General features: G+C 49.7%; 1 protein-coding gene across 1 annotated transcript; it reads left to right on the top strand.

Annotated features, from left to right (window-relative positions):
* The first annotated feature begins 1,225 nt into the window (after positions 1-1,225).
* Positions 1,226-4,365, top strand: LOC127308880 (protein NRT1/ PTR FAMILY 6.3). The gene is made up of 3 exons (XM_051339785.2): positions 1,226-1,681; positions 1,776-2,356; positions 3,260-4,365. The coding sequence occupies exons 1-3, from the start codon at positions 1,337-1,339 to the stop codon at positions 4,122-4,124; spliced, it is 1,791 nt and encodes a 596-aa protein (XP_051195745.1). The 5' UTR covers positions 1,226-1,336; the 3' UTR covers positions 4,125-4,365.
* The last annotated feature ends 9,275 nt before the right edge of the window (positions 4,366-13,640 follow it).

Consider the following 13,640-nt stretch of genomic DNA (forward strand, 5'->3'; position numbering starts at 1 on the left):
AGCACCCTAGCTTTTGCTTTGCCCAGGTCTATACTGGAGTAGTAATAAGTAGCTGAGACTAGAGAGAGTTGGACGGACACACAGCTCAAAAGGTTTCACTTTTTTTTTTTTTTTTTGCGAGGAAGAGGACGGTTTCATAAAAGCTTCGATCTTACAGAAAAGCCCAGAAAACAAGAAAAATTACACTGAAGTCCTTCTGAGCTCCGATTTCGCCGGCGTCCAGAACGAGAAGGTGGCGCGCCGCTGCCGCTGCTCGTCAACTTGCCTTGGTTGGACGAAGCCAGCCCCATGACAGCCGGGAAGTCAGCCTTCACCGCCCCCGGAGGGGTAACGCCCTGAGCCATCGGTTCCACCGCGAAACTCCACGCCGTCGTCTTCGATTTATTCGTCATCGCCGGAATCCGCCGCCTACCCGGACCCGGCCGGGGCTTCTTGAAGTACACCACAGATCCGAAGACCTGCGAGCACAAGAGAGGAGAGCTCGACGCAGAAGCGCTCCGAGGAACACCACCACCGGAGGGGACGAGCATCTCCACCAAAATCCAGATCGCCGGCAACACCACCTCCTCGTCGCCGCCACCCGGAGCCCCGCTAGCTTCTACACTATATACACACCGCAGCTCGGGGATCCCCCATCCTCCCGCCGCCAAAGCGACCGGCGGAGGAGGAGGGATCCGGCGAACTCCCGGCGGCGAGGTGGAGTTAGCTTTCTTGCTCATCAGTAAAGAGAGGCGTATTTTTGGTTTCACTTTTAACACTGAAGCGAACGTTCACTCACATTGATCCAACTGTTGGTCTAATATGAAACTAGAATCACTAGGACATCTTACATTTCAGAACAAACGGACTTACCGTCCTCACTGATCTCACTTTCTGACCCACTATGTATAATACTAGGTGAATGAAGTTAACTCGACGCACTTTTTTATCTTCCACTAAATGTCATGGTAAAGCTAGTCAATAATTGGTGAGATTACATGCACTTTTGAGCAGTGGCAGAGTCATGGGATGGAAGGAACTCAGGGAGGAGATACTGATTCCCCACTTTCCCCAGATAACACACTGGTTAACAATAAACTAATCTTCACCATCTAGCTCATCGAGCAAGGGCAAAGAGGAGCCAGGAGGATCTCTTCGAACCCGGGCAACCCGAATCCCGATGCAAAGATCCACCAGCACTCGGCTATAAAATGGCACCCGGCCGCGAGAACCACCACCACCAGCACTACCTCCTCCGAACGCACCACCTGTCCGAGCTGCTCGTGCTCAGCTGATCCTACCTGCCGTTCCGGCAAGCGCGAGCGAGTGAGGCTATCTTGGTGTTGAGGGAGAGACAATGGCCTCGGTGCTGCCGGAGATCGCGGCGGAGGGCAAATGCACCCTCGCTGACGCCTGGGACAGCAAGGGCCGTCCCGCCACCCGCGCCACCACCGGCGGGTGGGGATGCGCCGCCATGATCCTGGGCGCGGAGCTGTTCGAGCGGATGACGACGCTGGGCATCGCGGTGAACCTGGCGCCGTACATGACCGGCACCATGCACCTTGGCAGCGCCGCCGCTGCCAACACCGTCACCAATTTTATTGGTACCTCCTTCATGCTCTGCCTCCTCGGCGGTTTCATCGCCGACTCCTACCTCGGCCGTTACCTCACCATCGCCGTCTTCACCGCCGTCCAAGCCACCGTAAGCTCCCTGCCTCGCCTATATATCTACCAGAGACAGCGACTCACCTAGCACAGTTAACCATATATCAAGCTTGTACGATCGATCAATGCAGGGCGTGGTGGTACTGACGGTTTCGACGGTGGCCTCGGGGCTGCGGCCGGCGCCGTGCGCGGACGTGACGGGGCAAAGCCCTGACTGCGTGCCGGCGGACGGGAAGCAGCTAGGGATGCTGTATCTGGGGCTCTACATGACGGCGCTGGGGACCGGAGGGCTCAAGTCCAGCGTGTCCGGCTTCGGGTCCGACCAGTTTGACGAGTCCGACGACGGCGAGCGCAAGAAGATGATGCGCTTCTTCAACTGGTTCTACTTCTTCGTCAGCATCGGCGCGCTCCTCGCCGTCACCGTGCTGGTGTACGTGCAGGACAACATCGGCCGCCGCTGGGGTTACGGCATCTGCGCCGTCGGCATCCTCGCCGGGCTCGGCGTGTTCCTGGCCGGCACCAGGAAGTACCGGTTCAAGAAGCTCGTCGGAAGCCCGCTGACGCAGGTCGCTGCCGTGACGGCCTCCGCATGGAGCAAGCGCACCCTGCCGCTGCCGTCTGACCCGAGTATGCTCTACGACCTCGACGACGCGGCAGCCACCGGCGAGGACCTCAAGGGGAAGCAGAAGCTGCCCCACAGCAAGGAATGCCGGTAAGCGAAACCATTCGATTAATTAAGCTTCCAGCTATACATTTCCTTTACTAACTCGCTAGTATAATCACTAAGCAGTCGCGTATCAAATATCCAATTGACTAGTACGTCCCTTCGTTTTTAAATTTTGTTTTTGTAACCAGCTGAAGAAGGGATCGGGACAATTTTTCTAGAAAATACTGAGATGCACATGGCCTAAATTTATCAATGCTGCTTAGTTTATTTTTGAAGGAGGAAATCCTTGGTCTCTGCATCGATTTCATTTTTGTTACTAAGTCCGGTTTAAATCTGGGTGCACGTGAACCCTGGTTGGAAATGCATTTTCCAAATGTTAAAAATTCTGAAATAAAAATATCCGGGTACGTACGCATGTTCCATGTGTGCGTAGAAAGTTTTCGTGGAGAAACCACTTTTTTATTTCAGAATCTAAAAAAGACAAAATACGTCACATATATACTGCTATATAGCCCTGCAAAATTTCACTTTTTTGCCGAGACAGAATAAAAGATTTTTTCGTCACGAAACTCATGTCCAGGACACATATTTCAGATCATCTGGGAAATCATTTTGTGTTTCGATTTTTAAAACATGTTTTGAGATCACAAACGAAACTTTTCAAAAAGTGGGTTCACATGCCCCCATGTTCCATATATGCAGCTACGAAGTATCAACTACTAAACAAAAAGAGGTAACTAAAAAAACATCTCAAAGCATAGAACAAAAAGCAACATCGCCAAAAGTAATCAACCCAATCAAAGTAGAGAAAATAAGCACGGTCACTGAGAATGAAGCAAGAGATGCATGTGTGACCTACTACATATTTGCTATCCAAATCGGAACAGAAAGGGTTTGCAATTCATATTTGATTAATAAAAACATATAATAAGTGTTGTTTTTATGCAGGTTCCTAGACCATGCAGCCATCATCGACCGGGCAGCGGGCGAGTCTCCTGCCGATGCAAGCAAGTGGATGCTATGCACGCGGACGGACGTGGAGGAGGTGAAGCAGGTGATGCGCATGCTGCCCATTTGGGCAACCACCATCATGTTCTGGACCATCCACGCACAGATGACCACCTTCGCCGTCGAGCAGGCCGCTCTCATGGACCGCGGCATCGGTGGCTCAGGCTTCCTCATTCCCGCAGGTTCTCTCACCGTATTCCTCGTCGGCTCCATCCTCCTCACCGTGCCACTCTACGACCGCCTCGTCGCCCCTATTGCCCGTCGGATCACGGGCAACCCGCACGGCCTCTCCCCGCTCCAGCGTGTTTTCGTTGGCCTCTTTCTATCCATCACCGGCATGGCCGCCGGAGCGCTTATCGAGCGCCACCGACTCACCTCGTCCGAGCATGGGGTCATGCTCACCGTGTTCCTTCTCATGCCTCAGTTCCTGCTCGTAGGAGCAGGCGAGGCTTTCACTTACATGGGGCAGCTCGACTTCTTCCTGCGCGAATGTCCCAAGGGGATGAAGACGATGAGCACGGGCCTCTTCCTCAGCACATGTGCACTCGGGTTTTTCTTCAGCACCGTCATTGTTACGATTGTGCACAAGGTCACCGGGCATGGTTCAAATGGCAGCGGTGGCTGGTTAGCCAACGACCTTAATCAAGGGAGGCTCGACTACTTCTACTGGCTGCTTGCTGTCATGAGCACTGTCAACCTCGTCTTTTTCACGGTTGCGGCAAGAGGTTACGTATACAAGGAGAAGCGCTTAGCCGATGCCGGCATTGAGCTCGCTGACGAGGAGATCATGATTGGCGGCCATTGATGATCATGTGTCTTGTATAACGTCCGCCTTTTTCATTTTATTTTCTGTCGTGTGTTTTCACCTTTTTGTGTGTATTCGGTGGCATACACATAAGGTATTTTGAAAAGGTATATATAATCCATGCATATCGTACATAAGCTTATGTGCACATAAGGGTAAGCATATGTACAATAATTGAAAATTGAGTGTAATAGGTGTTCAATGGTGATTATATGAGGTAGCTATTGTTTGACGTGTCCAATCTATTACACCCATCTTACAAGACTTAAATTTAAGCAAAAAAAAAGCTGCACACTAAGAAAATAGGAATTGCAAAGCATATTGCTAATCCTCCACTCATTTGGGACATAAATCTTTCCCATTTGTTTGCCCACCATGATACGTTTTATGATGCTTCAGCGGTTCTAATATGGATAACGGTCTTATCTAGTTGATAGACATGAGTATAGCTTGTAAGAATGCATGCAACTCTATCGGTATCAAACACCGCATGATTTGAACATGGCCAAATAATAACCAACATGGTAAAAAGAAAAATTATCAGTTATAAAGAGACCAAGGAATCATCGTATGAGAGGAAAATCTGAAAGTGCATATTAAAAGATACTTTAAAAAATTGTTTGGTGCATCGACCCAAAATACCTTCTCAACGATGGAGGACATCACGTCAGATATTCCCCAAATTTCTACCATGGAGAATAGCATACTCAGAGATGATTTCATAGAGGAAGAGTTTTTTGTTTCCAGAATCTCTCATATGAAATATAATGAAGCACCAGGGCCTAGACGGGTTTCCAGCTGAATTTTATAAACATTCTGGCATGTTATGAAAAATGATATGATGGAAATGTTTGTACAATTGCAATAAGGAGTGTTGCCGCTTTACAAGCTGAACTTTGGAATGATTACTCCTTCACGAAAGAAAGAAATTGCAGTCCAAATACAATAATATAGATCTATTTCTCTTCTTAATTTGATTTCTTTATTAAAAAAGTGAGAACAAGTTGTATTACATGGATAGCTCACAAAGTTATTGGGCCCATCCAAATTGTTTTCATGCCAAGGAGGCATATTCTGTAAGGTGTTGTTGTGTTATATGAAACCATTCATGTATTTTATAGGAAGAACATTGATGGATTTTTATTTAAGTTTGATTTTGAGAAGAAGTTAAATGGTCTTTTCTACAACAAACTTTGTGCATGAAAGGATTTGACGAAACGTGGTATAACCTTTTTGTGAATTATATTCAAGGTAGGTCAGTGGGAATAAGTCAATGGCGACATTGGCCATTATTTCCAACTAGAAAGAACTGAGTCATGAAGATCCCTCTTTCACCAATGTTTTTTAATATGGAAAACACTTGTAATCGGCCGACCGATTGGAGAGAGAAGATCGGTCGTCGCTCCCATTCCGCGTGCACGTAACTTCTTTCTACGCTGTTCCACCTCCGCGTGCCTTCTTTTCCTCGGCCGCACAGCCGTGCCAACTGAGCGCTGCATGCAAGTAAACTAGGTACTCCTAGCTATACCTGTGCATTTCTTGGGCCGGGCCGGGCCTCAGGCCGGGCCGACCAAAGCCCAACGCAAAAAATCCTGGCCCAGGCTCGGCCCGGCCTGACCGTTGGGCCAAAAAAGTTGCCCAAGTCCGGCCCATCAAGGAGAAAGCCCGCCGGGTCTCGGGCCTCGGGCCAGACCGCTTCAGTAAAATGCAAAAAACCACGGCCCAGGCCCGGCCCGGCCCAAGCGTCGGGCCACAAAATCAGACCCAAGCCCGATCTAGAGACATGGTCGGGTCGGGCTTGACCCGGGAATTTCGGGCCGGGCCGGGCCGGGCCGGGCCACCCATGGGCAGGTATACTCCTAGCTAGGTATTCTCGCACACTATTCGTGCGTGCATGGGCAGCTTGCTGGCCTTGGTGCGTTCATACACAGCCGCTGGCCCGCTGCTAGCCAAAAATTCTGTAGCTTCTCGCGCAGAATCAACGTTGCTATACGTACGACTATTTTCCTAGGAATCTTGTACGGCGAAGCTGCTCTACTTGCTGCATGCGTACGTTAAAACACATTTGCGTCCATCTAGCTCAGCCAACGGTAAGGAAGACTTCACCGATAATGCAGATGGCGCCGTTGATGGTATGTATGGTGCCATTGACCATGCCACCGATGCCACCGATAGTAGGACCAATGCCGCTAACCATGTCATTAATGTGAGGACGATGCTGCTGACTGTTCCGACGACAAGAGAGATGGTGATGTCGATGTCGCCTCTGACATGATTGACATATGGAATGCCGATGGGAAACTTGGGGATAGTGGCGACGGTGTCGATGGAGGGAGTGATGCTGATCTTTGATGTTGCATACGTTTCCCGGTATTTTGTGCAACACACCCACGATATATGTTGTGAACTCACAAGCGATATGTTGTGAACACACGCGTGAGATGTCGTATGATTTTTGCAGTGTATGATATAAGCGTGTTTCTCGGTTTTCGATGTTGCATAAGTCTGTTCCATTTGTAAGAAACACATGTGCGTTTTGTTGTGAAAGCAATGTTTTCGTGTGTTTGCTATATGTTTGTGTTTTCCTCATATTTTTTTATATTGCATATGCTTTTTAAATTTGTAACAATCTTGTAGAAGATTTGTTAAGAAATGCACGTGGTCGCCGAATCGGCGAGATGTAGCTCGCCATGGTTAAAAAAAACCGCAAACTTTTTGGATGTTGTATATGTTAACTAATTTTGTAACAAAAGTGTATCCGTTTTGTAGCGAAAGCACATGCGGGATGTTGTATTGTTTATCTGGGTAGTTACCACAAGTTTGTGTTTCCCCATAGTTTTCAATGTTGCGTAAGTTATTTGAAATTGTAACAAACTTTTATGAGTTTTGTTGGAAATATAGAAGCCATGTGTTGCAAAGGTTCAGTACAATTTGTGTGTCTTCTCAGATTTTTCGACGATGTTTACACGATTTTGAAATACTAATTTTGTTGTAATAGTGGGTGATTTTTGTTGTAACTCAATGTGTAGCAAATTAGTTGTTTCTTGACCACTTTTGCATTATTTGCAAACATATGGATTTTTGTTTTAATTGTTTATGACTTGTGTTAAAATAGTTTGTGAGTTTTGTTGTTATTCAATTTGTAGCAAATAAATTGTTGCTTAACCACTTTTTTATTGGTACACACACATGGATTTTTGTTGTAATTATTTGTGATTTTTTAAAACAACTGGCTATTTTTGTTGCAAATCAATCTATAGTAAAAATTGTTGTTGTAACCACTTTATTGTAAAGTTAATTCTTATTAATGTTGCGATGTTGTGTAATAGTCTATATTTTTTATATGCGGGGGTATTTTTTGTAGCAATACTCTCTGTCATGTGGGTGAACCCCTGTGGTGGCATATTTGTTGTAAATATTAGCGAGGACTGGGCCTGGGAGATATACAGATTCAGGTTTAGCCGAAGAAACCATGACCCCGGGTTAATTTCCCCAAAACTAAGGGGCCAAATTGAAAAGATATGTTGTGGCTTGTTTCGTCCATTGTATTGCGATCAAAGGTTCGTATTGCGATCGATTTTCAGCCCAGAATCACTAGGGTAGATTTTCCCTTAGTGGAGTTTGAGGGTAGGTTGGTGGTCTCTGGCGACCGGACTCACCGCGCCTTGGATCTTCTCAGCTTTGCTGCGCCTCGCCAGTGGCAAGCGGCGGCGCATGTGGGGCTGCTGGATCCCTGCATCCCTCTAAATAAGGTTTGCCATAGGAGCTTCGTTCTGGGTGGTCTAGGCCACACCCGGTTCTGTGGGACAGCGATTCGTCGTCCGGTGAGGCTCTCATGGAGAGAGCCAAAGATGGCGATGACGAGGAGCATCCAGGGCTCCCTAAATAAGGTCTGTTGTTCCGGTTTCCTCTGGCTATGGAGTGTGGCCGCGGTGCTCTCCCTTCTGGCCGGCCGTGGTGGCGAGGAGTTGGGGTGGTGTGGCGTGCCGCTCTGCAGTTTTGGAGGAAGCCAGGGAGTTCGTGATACCGCGATTCTCTGGAGATCATCCTCGGCAGCACTTGCTTGGCTGCCGACTCAAAGTGCTGGCGGGCAGCAGCTCCAAGCCCTGGCGCTGGCGTTGCGTCAGGTGTTGATCAACCTCCTTTGGAGGCCCTTCGTTGGACTCGCGAGGGCGCATCACTTCTCCGCTGTACCAAGTGGTTTCGTTCCCGGTACGGGTGGCGAAGGCCGTCGCTTGAGGCCCGAGCTCAACGGCGGTGTCGGCGGACCCGATTGCGTTCTGTTTTTTCTATGTAGGGTCTGTTCTGTAATTGTCGAGGACCTAGTCCAGTTTGTTTCTTTTTCAGAGGTCCTTCTTGTAATTTGTACCGCACCGCTTTTATTTTAATGCAGTATCCAGGCCCTTCTGGGCCTATCCCTGTTCAAAAAAAAAAAAAAAAAAAATGCACCAACTAGGCAGAAGCTAGTATGGATGCCAGCAGCTAGCACCGAGCTGGGCCTCACGTGATTGCATGCAAGAAGAGCACCAGCGCTGCAGTCCTACAGCCCGCGTGAATAAATCAACGAGCGCATGCGTAGAGTGGGCCACCCACAAGGTAAAATATTCGATGCATGCAAAGCTGTGTTGCTCTGAGGGCATCTCCAGCGGGCCGACGCATTTCGGAGGTCCGAAATATCCGTTTGCGTCGGCCCGCGGACGCGATGTGGCCCAGGGCGACGGTTTGCGTCTTGGGTACCTCCAGCGGTGCCGACGCATTTTTTGACCGGGGACAGCGTCAAGCTCGCTAATGGCGTTTTACGTCCCGTCGAGGACTGCCGCCGACGATTAACTGTCCCGTGCGACGACGATCGTTCACGCGCTTGCCCAATACATTGGCAAGTTTCGCCGGCGTTTCGCGCGCGCGGGAAACGCCCTGCGCGCCAACGCCGTTTCCCGCCCCGCCGTGGCTATATATGGTGGACACCGGCGGGGGCGACGGGCACACCTCAAGCTACCATCCATCCATGGCCGACCACATGAATTGGGAGCACGTTGTTCACATGTGCCGCCAGCTCCACCCGGAGGAGGAGGAAGAGGAGGTAGCCGCCGCTGGCGTTGAGGCCCATCAGCTGGACCTGGAGGTCGCGGAGGCGGAGGCGGCAGAGCGCGCGGAAGGGCGCCTCGCGGCGACCAGGGCGGAGATCGCCAACGCCATGGCCGAGTTCGCCGACGCCAGGGCCGAGCTCGCGGAGGCGCGGGCGGCCATCGCGGCCCCTCCAGCCGACGCCGTCATCCACGACATCACGGACGACGACGTCCCCGTGCCCATGCGCTTCGAGTGTGCCGGCGAGCAGCGGATTCTGCTCGCGTCCTTCGAGTCCCTGGCTAGGGACGCCCAGCGCCGCCAGGCTTGGGTGGAGGAGGAGGAAGCCCACAGCTATGCGATGGCCATGGCTCGGGGGTTAATGTGCTCCGACCTGGACTCGCTCCAGCGTAGGGGCCCTTCTCCCGCGCGGGTCGAGCAGGAGAACCGCGAGCTGGAGGCCGCCATCGCCGCCAGGCACGAAGCGGTGGTGGCGGCGGCTAGGGACAGGGCCCGCTTTGTCGCCGACATGGCGGCGATCCAGGCGGCCACTAGTAGGAAAACCCTTATAGGCGAAGCTTAGTTCTGTGGCGCACCGTTTTGAATGCGCCACAGAAACTTATTTTGTGGCGCACCAGGGAGTGTGCGCCACAAAAATAGCTTATTTTTGTGGCGCAAGGCTGAACCGTGCGCCACAGAAATTATGTGGGGCCCACATTCTGCCACCACGAATTATTAGGGTAGGTATTTCGCGTGGCGCACGATGCTTTCGCGCTACGAAATAACTATTTCGTGGCGCACCGGCTCAGTGCGCCACGAAGTAGTTATTTCGTGGCGCACCGGCTGCGGTGCGCCACGAGTAGTTATTTCGTGGCGCACTGGTGCTGGTGCGCCACAGAATTAGGGTAAGTTATATCATCCCGTACCCCTCCCCTCCCCTCCCCACGCCCGTACGTTCACCTCCCCTCCCCTCTCCCCCGCCGCCGCCGCCATGGTCGTCGCACTGGCCGTCGCCGCCGCCGCCTCCTTCCTCCGCGAGGGCCGCATGCCGCCACGCTCCACCTATCCCCGCCACCTGCAGCACAAGCCGCTGCGGCGTGGAGGAGGAGGGGCCGCCGCATGGAGGAGGAGGGGCCGCCGCGTCAAGGAGGAGGAGCCGCCGCGTCTTCCTCCTCCTCCACCCCTGCCGTCGTCGTCAACCTCCTCCTCCACCCCTATCGTCGGTGAGCTCCACCGCTCCCCGCCCCGCCCGCCGCCTCCCCCCCGGCCGTCGGCGGCGTCCTCCTCCTCGGTGCACCCCTAGCGTCGGTGAGCTCCACCTCTCCCCTCCCCTCCCTCTTCCTCTACCCACCGCTCCGGATGTGTTGATGTTGTGCTCGATCTGGATGCTCTTGTGCTGCTGTTGTTCTCTGGATGTTGATGCTGCTCTGGACAAAATTACGAGAGAGGATGATGTTGTGCTCGATCTGGATCTTGTTGTCTTCTTTGTTGTGGTCATCATGAATAAAAACAGTCAAACATTCTTTTTGTTTCTTCGTGTCGTTAGCTATATATTTTTTCTATGCTCTGCTGTGATGCTTGTGTTTTGGAGCAAGCAGCTGGCATGGCATGTGAGAGAGAGCATGAGAGAGTTCTTGGGGGCAGAGATGATGGCAACATCAAGACTGGTCTGCATTGGTCTGCTTTGAATTAGTAAGATCAAGTAGTGGCTTGAGTTCTGTTGGTAACCAATACCAACAGAGAGCTACTTCATTTTAAGTAGAATTTCTTTTAAGGACTCTAGCTAGATTAGAGGGGAAAAAGATTGCTGATTTGTTGCCTATGATAATGGATCATCAAATGTTTCCCTTTGTCCCTGGTTGCCTCCTTAATTGATGCCTTATGATCCAAATGATCCAAGTCCCTTGCATGATCCCATTTGTCCCTAATGTTGCTTAATTAAGATGAATAAATTCCCTCTAATCACCATTTGGAGATCAAGACTAGTTCTTGATATCCATTAGCTAGACTCCAATATTAAAAATGTCTCCCAAATATGGAGACAAATATTTTAACATTACCCCAATGTTATTTCTCTCAAATTGACAGTTTCTGATGGTATGCTTGCTCCTCACTGTACTTTATCAATTCCCTACTGATCCTAAGTACCCATGAATATCTGGTGGTGTTCTTCTGCTGTTTAGTTACTGTCAACACATGTGTTTGCATGTGTGTGTGAGCTGCTTGTAGTGTCACTTGACTATTCAAGTTTCAATGTTGGTTACTTTTCCTCTAGTGCAAGAAATGGTTGAGCAGATGTTTATCCACTGTTGGCCTTTATTCTTGGGTAGCTCAAAGTGTCATGCACTTACTGGATCATCAAATGTTTCCCTTAATTTGTCCCTGGTTGCCTCCTTAATTGATGCCTTATGATCCAAATTACTATATTATTGGATTGAGTGATATGGCTACTGCTTGTTTGCTCTCCAAATTACCAAGTGATGAATATATAATCCCTTTGGAGCATCTGCCCCATGCTATATATGTGTATTTGACCATGCTTATGATGGATTTCTTTTAAGGACTCTAGCTAGATTAGAGGGGAAAAAGTTGCTGCTTTGTTGCCTATGATAATGGATCATCAAATGTTTCCCTTTGTCCCTGGTTGCCTCCTTAATTGATGCCTTATGATCCAAATGACCCAAGTCCCTTGCATGATCCCATTTGTCCCTAATGTTGCTTAAGATGAATAAATTCCCTCTAATCACCATTTGGAGATCAAGACTAGTTCTTGATTTCCATTAGCTAGACTCCAATATTAAAAATGTCTCCCAAATATGGAGACAAACATTTTAACATTACCCCAAGTGATTTACTTGTCGATGATTAGATGGTTGGTCGATCACTCGTACACTCGGGGGTGGAGCAAGTGAGGCTTGGTGTGATGGCACAAATATCAATATCTTGTGCATCCTACATGGCCACACTTACTCCATCCCTGGATGTTAATATTTGTTTCGACCAACAAAGTATGAGGCATTCCATTTAGTTGATACAACTTGGATCTTTCTTCCATTTTAGTTCCGATGATTAGAATGTTCGGTCAATCAGTACACTCCGGTGTCGCTAGTGAGCCTGGTGTGATGGCACAAATATCAATCTCTTGTGCATCCTACCTGGCCTCACTAACGCCATCCCGGGATGTTCATATTTGTTTCGACCAACAAAGTATGAGGCATTCCATTTAGTTCATACTAGCTACTTCTTAATTGCATTGGCCTTTCTTCCATTCTAGTGCCGATGATTAAATTGTTTGGTCACTTGTACACTCTGGGGTGGGGCCAGTGAGCCTGGTGCGATGGCACAAATATCAATCTCTTGTGCATCCTACCTGGCCTCGCTGACCCCATCCCTGAATGTTAATATTTCTTTCGACCAACAAAGTATGAGGCATATGATATCTAGTTGAGATACCACTTGGCTCTTTCTTCCATTTTAGTGCCGATGATTAGAATGTTTGCTCACCTATACGCCGCAATATACTTTGTAGACGAGCCCCCCTTTCCCTGGCCACCGTTCCGTGAACGAGTCCTTGACGAGACAACAACGCCGACATGCCTCTCCGGCGCAGCACCACTTTTCTTCTCTCACCGTCCAGTACGTGAACGAGTCCTTAATGCCAAGACGGTGCCAGCCTCCCTAGCATCATGCCGACCTTTGTTGTCGCGCTTCAGGCCGTGTCGATCACGCGCTGCACTCTTCGCCTTTTTGCCCGGTGAACGAATAGACTAATCGTTGGAATAAGGAAGCCGATGACGGCCGATCGCAATTTAATCTTGCGACCGGCTGTCATCGGTTTCCTTATTCCAACGATCAGCCTATTGGTTCACCGGGCAAGAAGGCGAACGATGCAGGCGCGGGGCACACGGCTTGAAGCGCGGCAACACGGCCCGGCATAATGCTGGCAGGCCGGCACGGTCTTTGCATCAAGGACTCGTTCACTGGACAACGAGGGACTGGCGTGGTTCTCGCGCCGGAGATGCAGATCGGCGTTGTTGTGTCGTCAAGCACCCGTTGACGGAACGCCGACCGGGAAAGGGGCCCTTCGCAAAGTATACGGCGGTGTATACTGCAACTATGGTTTCGACCATAGTATTTGTGTTGACCAACAATGTATGAGGCACATATTCTATTTTGTCATTCCATTTGCTTTGAGATTTTCAAAATGCCGATGATTAAAATGTTTGGTCACCGTACACTTGGGGGTGGCGTAAGTGAGCCTGGTAAGATAGCACAAATATCAATCTCTTGTGCATCCTACCTGGCCTCGCTTACACCATTCCTAAATGTTAATATTTGTGTTGACCAACAATGTATGAGGCACTTATTCCATTTTGTCATTCCATTTGCTTTGAGATTTTCAAAATGCCGATGATTAAAATGTTTGGTCACCGTACACTTGGGGGTGGCGTA

This window comes from Lolium perenne, chromosome 1 (genome assembly GCF_019359855.2).
Source record: "Lolium perenne isolate Kyuss_39 chromosome 1, Kyuss_2.0, whole genome shotgun sequence".
NCBI classification, from domain to species: domain Eukaryota; kingdom Viridiplantae; phylum Streptophyta; class Magnoliopsida; order Poales; family Poaceae; genus Lolium; species Lolium perenne.

Coding starts and splice junctions, on each gene's coding strand:
- LOC127308880 (XM_051339785.2), top strand. CDS start 1,337: ATGGCCTCGGTGCTGCCGGAGATCGCGGCGGAGGGCAAATGCACCCTC. Junction 1,682..1,775: donor TCACCGCCGTCCAAGCCACC/GTAAGCTCCCTG, acceptor CGATCAATGCAG/GGCGTGGTGGTACTGACGGT. Junction 2,357..3,259: donor CCCCACAGCAAGGAATGCCG/GTAAGCGAAACC, acceptor GTTTTTATGCAG/GTTCCTAGACCATGCAGCCA.